This window comes from Temnothorax americanus, unplaced genomic scaffold (assembly GCF_048541705.1).
Source record: "Temnothorax americanus isolate GAGA-0224 unplaced genomic scaffold, ASM4854170v1 Scaffold9, whole genome shotgun sequence".
Taxonomy (NCBI): Eukaryota; Metazoa; Arthropoda; class Insecta; order Hymenoptera; family Formicidae; genus Temnothorax; species Temnothorax americanus.
Window position 1 is genome coordinate 4,120,557 of NW_027509812.1, and position 9,444 is coordinate 4,130,000.

General features: G+C 41.0%; 3 protein-coding genes across 8 annotated transcripts in view; 2 read left to right on the top strand and 1 right to left on the bottom strand.

Moving 5' to 3' along the window:
- On the top strand, positions 1-2,392 carry Daao1 (D-amino acid oxidase 1). Its single transcript, XM_077425167.1, has 7 exons — positions 1-159; positions 250-448; positions 637-760; positions 901-1,046; positions 1,112-1,268; positions 1,410-1,694; positions 1,771-2,392. The coding sequence occupies exons 2-7, from the start codon at positions 261-263 to the stop codon at positions 1,882-1,884; spliced, it is 1,014 nt and encodes a 337-aa protein (XP_077281293.1). The 5' UTR covers positions 1-159; positions 250-260; the 3' UTR covers positions 1,885-2,392.
- Mof (males absent on the first) lies at positions 1,969-5,272 on the bottom strand. 2 transcript variants are annotated; one of them, XM_077425164.1, is made up of 7 exons: positions 4,943-5,272; positions 4,291-4,544; positions 3,757-3,847; positions 3,548-3,675; positions 3,242-3,472; positions 2,743-2,987; positions 1,969-2,655 (listed from the first exon to the last, which is right to left on the bottom strand). In XM_077425164.1, the coding sequence occupies exons 1-7, from the start codon at positions 5,097-5,099 to the stop codon at positions 2,436-2,438; spliced, it is 1,326 nt and encodes a 441-aa protein (XP_077281290.1). In that variant the 5' UTR covers positions 5,100-5,272; the 3' UTR covers positions 1,969-2,435. The 2 variants fall into 2 exon arrangements, with proteins under 2 accessions (XP_077281290.1, XP_077281289.1); XM_077425163.1 differs by having other exon boundaries at positions 4,904-5,269.
- A 782-nt stretch (positions 5,273-6,054) lies between these two features.
- Positions 6,055-9,444, top strand: part of Frl (formin-like protein) — a 28,006-nt gene continuing 24,616 nt past the window's right edge. For 4 of the 5 annotated variants that reach the window (XM_077425160.1, XM_077425156.1, XM_077425161.1 and 1 more), the window contains exon 1: positions 6,056-6,863. Coding sequence is in view for 3 of the 5 variants with exons in the window: in XM_077425156.1 (XP_077281282.1) it covers positions 6,534-6,863 (330 nt within the window). In the remaining 2 variants the exon portion in view is untranslated. Of the gene's footprint in view, positions 6,864-9,444 lie in introns of all 5 variants that reach the window. The other variant, XM_077425159.1, reaches the window with a different exon arrangement.

Sequence of the window (9,444 nt, forward strand, 5' to 3'; positions counted from 1 at the left end):
ACGCGCGGTAAAAGTACACTCAATGATAACAGTTGTACATACGTTGATTCATCCATCGAAACGCACTACGCACACAAGCAGACCGCACTCAAGTAGTCGTAAACACTTGATTGCTTTTAATCAGCATTACTGTGTGTCTATCATGCACAAGGATAGCTCGTACGTCCCAGGCACTCAAATATAATTGTCAAGTGGTGGTGTGAATTTCCTCAACGTTTACTCTTTGATTTGTAATTATTTTTATTACAGTTAATAGCGAAATGAAAATAGCTGTCGTTGGTGGTGGGATCGTCGGATTAACGACGGCCGGATTTGTACAAGCGGGGTACTTTCATAACGCTGACATAACAGTCTTGGCATCAGATTTTGATAATACCGTCAGTCATGTAGCAGCGGGGATCTTTAGAGTCGGCGCTTCATTCTGTGGTCCTAGTGAGGCAATAACAAGGTATAAACAAGAAATCTTTTTACCACCTTAGTTGCGTTTTCTTAGGAGTCTTACTCTCCATGAGAGTGTATGTATTCCGAAATAAATTGATATTTTAAGATATTTCTTTTTACATTTTATCTCTAAAACGGGTATTCTCTGAAATTGTTATAACGCCAGATGAATCATAATCAATTTACTTTTTTGAGACACTGGATAAAAGATTCTTACGAATTTTATGACGCCCTTCGAAAAATGAACGATGCCTCTCGTGCTGGAGTGACTGCTATTTCTGGATATATATTCGCAAATTCGTCTCCGACGGTTGTTAAGGTAAGAGATTGTGTGTGGCAAGAAAATAATTTTTAATAAATAAAATTCTAATAAAATAAGAGTTGTTCCGTAATAAATCCATCGAGAAAATTTAATGCATCGTCTCAGAGTTTAGCTGACTAATTATCAACTTTTATTAGAATCATTGGCTAGAAGACGTGGTGCCGGTATACAGAAGAGCGAACGAAGAAGAATTTGAACTGGTTAATGGCACGTGGAAGTATGGATCGTACTTGTCGACTCTTCTCACGCAAAGCACGCTGTATCTTCCATGGGCTAGACAACGGTATAAATCGTGTATGACATAATTAAAGGCAGAAAAACTGTAGTAAAAGTTGATTGCTTTGCTAGATTGCAATCAAACGGAATTACGTTCAAGCAGAGAGACGTGAATTCTCTCAAAGACGTGATTGACGATTACGATATTGTAATAAATTGCACCGGGCTTGGAGCGCGCCAATTATGCAACGACAGACGTCTCGTTTCCCTGCGTGGCCAAGTGCTCAAAGTACGATATTATCTCTCACTCGATCATCAACCTTTCTTCATCTATACGCGATCCTCCTCTTGAAAATTTCTCGCACACTACGTGTTTATACGTGACATATAAAAATAAAAATAAAAATTCAAAAATTGTATATCTGCATAGGTAAAGGCACCTTGGATGAAAATGTTCTTTTATGGCGAGCTCGATACTTACGTCATACCAGGCTTCAACGGTGTAGTTACTTTAGGTGGCTCGAGAAGCTTCGATTCTGAAAATATGAAATTGTGTCCGTACGAATCCGCAGCGATTCGCGAAAGATGCGAGACGCTAGTTCCATCCTTAAAAAATGCGAAAATCTTACGGCAAGAAGTCGGCTTGCGACCACACCGGGAAGGTGGTATCAGAGTCGGAGAAGGGAGTCGTATTAGTAATCATTCTAAAGCTATAGTTAGTACTTGGACGGTGAAAAAATAGTTTATATTAATTAATTTATAGATATTGCAGATCGAGTGCCTTTTTATAGGTTGTACATAATTATGGACACGGTGGTTACGGAGTTTGCATGGCACCTGGAACTGCTAGAGCAGCCGTGGATTCAGCCGTCCAACTTCATAAATCTACGAGCTCCAAATTATAATAACCATTTCTACTTACTTATCATTTTTTTCCCATTATATATACATGATCTATTGACGTATTACAGAAAATATGACCAAAAAACTTGCGTTTCTGTCTGCAGACACATTCTTTATTGGGTTTACATAAATTAGAATAGTCTAATACTGCACGGTATATCGTTTACTGAAACGCACTTACGAAATAAAACTTCCAAAGGCCTGTTATCAAGTTGTGAAGATGAACGTTTATAATTCCTTTATTAGCGGGAAAATTAATTTTGCAAATTGTAAACAACACCTTTTTCCGAAATAATGAATCCTACTCGTCAAAACTTAAGAGTTACGCTTCTTTTTAGTAACAATTATCATATCAAGCACGTCACGTATCGCTTTTCGACTAATCATTTGGCGAATGGGTATTGTTTGCGTACGTTGTACGATAATTAACAAATTTATAAATGTCACACCATTAAATTAATATAACTGAGTACATCGAGCTTTAAGGTGATATATCAAATGATATCAGATGATCGTTCTGAAAAAAATACCGTTACATCAGCCCATCCAAGCACTATTTCTTGCCGGGTTTTACGTTCTTCCGAGGTGGCGCTCCCCATCTCAATGCGCTGCTATCGACTGTAAGACGCGGCCTCTTATACTGGCTGCTTTTTATATGTTCTTCCACTAATTTGGGTGTGACGCAAATAACATGCTGCCCTTTCCAATATTTAACCATATTCATACTTTGCAATGTCGAGATGATATCAGTTTGCGAGATGCTGGTCATTAGACTGTAAATAAATTCATATTTTTTATACGCTGTCATCGAAATATTCATTATTTTAACGTGAATATATGATCGCGCGATAATATCTTACCTAAGATCTTTAATACTAAGAGTCCCTCTAAAATCTCGAAGGATTTCCAATAGAATCCAACTCCAATAACTGCGGTAAGATAACTTTCCTAAATCGCTTAAAGGTTTTTCTGGGCTTCCAACCGTTTGTTCAATTCTACTTAATTCATAGCTGAAAGCTATCAGCAATTTACCATAGCCCTGTCTTTGAAAAGGTGGCAGAGTTAAAATACATGCTACATTATTACCGTCGGGTGATTCTTTCTCCTGAAAATGTAATAAAATTTAGGTAGAAATAATATATAATAATTACAAATCTGAAGAAGCTCGAAAAATATAATTAAAATGGAATGAAGAATTAACGTTTTTTTTTTTATAGGAACATATTTTCTCATCAACGTGAACAAAGTTTCATGTATTTTTATGTGAAACAACGATACAAAAATTGTACTGAAACCATTAAAGAAATCTTGATTTTATCAGCTAATACTTGAAAGTATTTTTTAAGATCTATACTGTACCTTTGAAAAATAGCCAACTAAATGTGCCCCGTGCTTATCCACCTCGCATAAAATATAAAAGAGAAAAGGCTCTACGTCGAAGTAAAGGGTTTTGTGATCCAAAAACAATTTAGCTAACAAACATAGATTCTGACAATAAATTTTATGTTCCCTGCCATCTACTTCCCAAATGCTCAATGTTCCTTTTCGATAAATTTCCTTGCCAACTGGCTGTCTGTGGGTACATTCACTCTGAAACAAGATATATCACAATCGTATAGTACACGCTCTTAATAAAAACTCGCTGCAAATGCAAATAGTTATTACCATGTGATATCTGTAAGTTTTCTCGAGACGCATGTACTTTAAACAATATTCACAGATCCAGAGTTTCGTTTGTTTGCCATATTCCTCTGGATATGGACTGAAATACCAAGTATCAATCTCGTACTTGCCTAGAAACAAACTTTTGAAAATCATGAGATTCTTTTTGCGTTAATCGGAACTATGTATATGAATGGGATAATAATGCTTACCAATCTGTATTCTATCTATGTACTTGACTTTTGTTATAGCTTCGTGTTCCTTCTCCAATGCGGCTGTAGTAGGATCCATTTCTGCATAAGTCTAAAATAATAAAAATATGCTACGGTGCATTAAATGCAGTAACGATAAAAATACGTAGCTTGTATATGTATATACATACATACATAAACATGGGTCTGTTTCTTTTTAGCTGCACTGGCTAAATTGGACTGAACTGGTGCAATAATCAGCCAGTGCAGCTAAAAGAAACAGACCCCACGTTTTGTATGAGCATGTATATATATATATATATATATATATATATATATATATAAATTTTATCTATAACAATTCTGTTCAGTATAGATTTAAGGCCATTGCACGTAACAAAGTTTTAGTCATAATCGTAAGGCCGTAAGAAAATAGACCACGCACAGTCGATTATTCTCCTTGAGCTCGAAGAATAATCGAGTGTGCGTGGTCTATTTTCTTACGGCCTTACAATTATGACTAAAAATTTGTTACGTGCAATGGCCTTTACTTACTTTTTGCACATGGTTAATCTCATCGTGACGTCTCTTTTGATTTCTAGTGATTTTTCGATCAGAGGAATCTGCCAGCAGATCAGTCGCGGAACTCCTATCGTGCCTCTCTATTTCACTCATATCAAATCTGCTGGACATGATTCTGTCACGTGGTACCCATTCGTCCAATCTTCTGTTGTGTCCGTCGTAGTGGACATAATATTCGTAGTGACTCTCACTTTCATTATAACGTGTCTGAATAATTTCAGCAGGATCTATATAACAATGCGAGATAACCAATGATAACGTCATATCAGACACTTAACTCTGCCTATTAATTTGTAAAGAAAAAAAAACAATCTCAATAAAGCAAAAAAGATTAATTTTATCGTAGCACGATCTCTCATAGGGACACACGACGAGCAACCAATTAATTAATCGTCACACGGTGCTCGAGCTTTTTTCGGGTGAATTTTGACAAATATTGTCGATAATTCAAGGCCAAAAAATTAATCTATGAGCTCGCGCTTGATAAACATCACGGGCCACTAATGGAGATTATCCGTGATCCGCGTTTACGCGAGGAATAAGGTTCAGGGCGCGGAGTTGTAGGGGAAAGATCATTCTCACGCACGCCAGGAGTCGTCGGACCTGCGGACGAGGTAATGCTCGCCTATGTCAAGCGGCAACTCTTCGAAGCTGTCCGCGTCATCACCGGAGCCCTTCCCGCCGTTCGTCAGCGTATCGCGCTTCTCTTGCTTCACCATCGTCGTCTCCTTCGACGACGCCGTGTTACAACCGTCTTTACCTCTCTGCTCGGACTCGGCCATTTCCGGTTGTAATTCACATGCCACGAAAATCACTTTGACCTTTGGCTGGCGCGAATCACCCGAAAAAGGCTCGGCTCGACATATCGCACTCGCTACTCACTGACGCAACACGCAACCACGCAACCATGATACTTGTATCGCGCACGCAACAACAAAACGATCGGGGCGCGGCGCGGCGTATACAGGGCATTACTAGATGAGAGACCACGTATGACGCGCGTGCAGACGGGTGCCTCAGTGCCTCTACCTAGGGCTTATTTCTATGAGCTTCGATGTCTCGTGGTAGGGTAGGAGTCAGTAGAGGTCTCCCTCTCTCGATGGCGGTTTGGCGGAATAAATGGATTTTTTTTTAGAAATAAGTTAATTATATTTCATTTTAGTTTTAACATTAATTGAAGGAGCGTCCCATTTAATCACGTTGCGATCGATCACAGCCACTCACACAGCGATCGGTGCTCGGAGTAAATGACCGTACAAGTATCTCGATATTTAATGTAATCCATTTCTATCGATGCAGATCTCGGTTTAACTTAATTACGTTTTATCTTTTTCTAATTCTAAGAATTACAGATTAAAGTTAGGGTTGATTTATAATAGCCGTAACCGTTGATTTAAGCCGTAATCTTTAAAAAATTGACTAATCACAGTCGAATGTGAGAAGAATAATCGACTGTGATTGGTCAATTTCTTAAAGATTACGGCTTAAATCAACGGTTACGGCTATTATAAACCAACCCTTACTCTATATCGATATAGAAATGGAGACACGAGACAAAATCTTGAATATAAAATCAAGCTATGAATATACCGATCTAAAGTCCATGGTACTCTAATTTGTATTTGAATCTCGCGCGCACCGAGGACAGTGCTGCGCGCGACGCGCGATCGACGGACGCGCATGCGCGGCGAGTATCCTCCGGACTACTCCGGAGTCCGGGTGGGGGCGGTCGCGTCGGGCAGTCGCGGCGGTCAGTCGCGGGTCGCGGGTCGCGGTGAGTCGCGGGCGCGAGCTTCAGCGGGGTGGGTGTGCGTGCGCGTGCGTGAGGTGCGAGCCTTGCGAGCGAGTTTCGTTCAGGCGAGGCGAACGCGGTGAGCGTGGGGCAGAGAAGCCGCGCGTCACGAGAATCGCAAAAGTCTCGGAGTCTCGGGTATTCGCGATGGACGGCCGCCCGGCGATACCTGTCGCGCGTTCCGGCACGGACCGGCTCGTCTCCTCGCTCGCTCGCCAGCGTTCCTCCTAAAGCGATTCACGGCCGTCGCGCGTCGCGCCGCGGGCCGCGACTCGAGCGAGGCTGAAGCGAGGCGCGAGGCGCGAGGGATGCACCGCCGCGTTCGCGCCCGCGCCCGTTGTTGACGTTTGTCGTGGCCGTAGACGCGCGGGTGCTGCGCCGTCGCGCGCGTGACAGTGTGTGTGTGTAGTGTGTACGCACACGTATGTGCGTATCATCGCGACACGTCCCTCGTCGCGCCGTGCTGAGTCGACGTCGCCGAAAATCTCCATCGCGAAGAAGAAGAGGAAGACGACAACGCGCGCAACGACGCAACATGGGCATCGTACAGAGTCGCAGCGGGGAGAGCGACGTTGGTGTACGTGAGGTTTTCGTCGGCGGTGTCAAGGCCGGCGTGCCTCGTCACTCGTGTCAACCCAGCATGGGCATGGGCAGCCTGGGCGGACCTCACGCGCGCAGCGGCAGCATGCGTAGCGCGCCGAGACAGCCGATGCCGGACGCCGTCGAGCTCGAGAGGCGCTTCACCAAAGTGCTGGTGAGTGCGCAAACTGCAACTCCGCTCCGCTACGCTCTGACCCTGACCGCGCTTTTCTCGCTCCGCTCCGCGATCGTAGCAGACGCGCGATATCTCGAATCTGCCCGCACGTATCGTAGTCTCGGCAACCGCGTATGCGCTTACTCCGCCGATATTCTGTATTCCCGTTGTTGGTTGTTTATGCAGACCGTGGCATTTAAAAGCTTGGCAGGCTACCGTGCGAATCGCGCGAATCGGCTGCGCTCCGCTTTGAATGAATATTCTCACGGGCGCTTACTGTTCACTCAGCTGAGATTTTTCAGTTGAATAATCCTTGAAAAATATATTCTTACGCATAACGTTTAATATGAAATGAGAATTATTTCGCATTTGCGTACGCGTGATTGCATCTTATCGTTTTATTATTTTTTCTTATTCTTTCTTTGCTCCTGCGAATTCCCGACGTTACGCGAAAGTACTTGAAATGACAGTGCTTATTTATCCGAGCGAAAGCAAAATAAATATCTGCGGTAATCCCTCGTCGAGATATAAGTACACATCGATATATGTCTCTCTCTCTCTCTCTCTCGAGTAACACGATTACGTGGTTCCATTGTTATTGAAAACCTGAGTTGATCGAAACTTGGAATTTATATATAATTTTGGAGATTATTTTGGTTCCAAAGAAACATCTGAAAGAAACTTTTAAAATATAGAGTTGTCACAATTGTTTGCCATACTCTACTCGCGAGACTTGGCGCGCAATTTATCGTACTTGAGCCATTTAACGTATATACAATATTTATTACAACTTTTAAATTCCTTAAACTTTTCTTACTACAATATGTATAGTTGCCTAAAATTTATCAAGATTTCCATCATATTTTTTTATTTCGAGTGGTATTGTATTTATTCGCGAATAAAAATAGCCTATTTATGTACAACATCTTGACAACGTCTTAATGTGCATCAATTAATCCGACATGCGTATCAACTCTTTACGACTTGCGATGTCGTTATGTCTTTAATCAAAATGCTTTAAAAAATAAGAATATAGAATTAACGCACCGTTATGTGAAATGTTAACCGCAAATAAATTCAATCGTTTTTAAAATCTAAATAATCCTTTTAAATTATAAATATATCATGTGCTTATTATTAGATACTTGACACACGGACACCTTGATCCTAAAGTGTCAACCGTTCAAGTATATATATTTGGTTGTAAATTTAATATAAATATATCTTGAATTAATACCGCAGGGAATGAGGATATCTAATACACCTTCTCTTAAATTATTTTGAATATTCAATATAGATATGTGATTTTTTTTAATCACACACATTATATGTTTGTAAATAATATGCCCAAACAAAACGAAAACAGAAAAGAGCGGGACAACGTATTGCTTTGGAGTTTGGAATAATTTCATAAATTAATTGATAATAGACACAATTATAAATTTAATTTATACAAGAAATAGCAGCAAGGGATGTTTATTTTTTATTCCACGATTAACGGTATTACGCGATTATTATGTGTAATATGGAATCAAATTATTTGATATCTCGAATTTTCATTTCTTTCGCGAAGCGAAATGTCGAGAGGTTGAAAGGAATAAGAATCCGTGTGCCGAGAAAAAAGATAGAGAGAAAGGAGGAAGAGAGAGGGATGAATGACGAGGTGGAGGAAGACGCGGCACGCCTACGAGAGAGCAGCGGCTCTCACCGAATGCAATTTGATTGTAGCCAACGTTGCGGCAACGACAAACAACAAGTACCCTTACTTCGTTCATAATATTCGGTTCGCATTAATTCGCTTTCGTTCGATTTTCTTCACTCTTTTTTCAGTCGATGTTCGTCAACCGTTGACCACCAGCTCAAAATAAATTCCAATTCTATATTGCAAAATTAATTGGGTGTTTGAAGCGTTTGGTAGAAAATTAGATATTACATAACGGAGAGAGGTTGATTTAACGTCAAGTTGGGGTCTCCTCTAGAAAAAACAAATACATTTGTTATAAATACGTTTCAATACATTTATTGAAAAGAAAAGAAAACGTGAGAATTAGGTGCTCTAAGAACTCGCTATATATATAGGATATACTGGAAATATAATCAAGTATTTTTTAAATATATCATCCAGTTTTCCAGTCTGATTTATATGAAATCAATTCGGGCGCACGATCGTATATACCGCAAGTCGTTACTGTCGTTAGGCGATAGTCCCAATGCGCTGCGCTAACAAAGCGCACCGCTCACCACGTTCGAATGCCGAAGCGTACGCGCTGTCAACTATCGCGAGCTATATTTACAATTACCGGTCCGCCGCTGATAACGACGGAATGAACCACTGCCGCCGTCGTAACGAAGGGAATGTAACGCATCCGAGGCATCGCACGTGGCATCGCGTGGCGAAAGTTCAAAGGATCGTTCAAGAAATCGTCGGAGGCGTGCGAACGTTTAATAACCTCCCGAGCGAGAGATCATCTTCGTGGGCATCATCGTCGTCGTAATCATCATCGTCGTCATCGTCGTCATCGTCTTGTCTCAGCAGCTGAAAATATCGTAGGACTTCGTTTCGTTATAAATGCTTGTTGAT

Coding starts and splice junctions, on each gene's coding strand:
- Daao1 (XM_077425167.1), top strand. CDS start 261: ATGAAAATAGCTGTCGTTGGTGGTGGGATCGTCGGATTAACGACGGCC. Junction 1,269..1,409: donor TGCGTGGCCAAGTGCTCAAA/GTACGATATTAT, acceptor ATATCTGCATAG/GTAAAGGCACCTTGGATGAA. Junction 1,695..1,770: donor GTAATCATTCTAAAGCTATA/GTTAGTACTTGG, acceptor GCCTTTTTATAG/GTTGTACATAATTATGGACA.
- Mof (XM_077425163.1), bottom strand. CDS start 5,099: ATGGCCGAGTCCGAGCAGAGAGGTAAAGACGGTTGTAACACGGCGTCG. Junction 3,676..3,756: donor CATAGATAGAATACAGATTG/GTAAGCATTATT, acceptor GTTTGTTTCTAG/GCAAGTACGAGATTGATACT. Junction 2,988..3,241: donor TAGTTGGCTATTTTTCAAAG/GTACAGTATAGA, acceptor TTACATTTTCAG/GAGAAAGAATCACCCGACGG.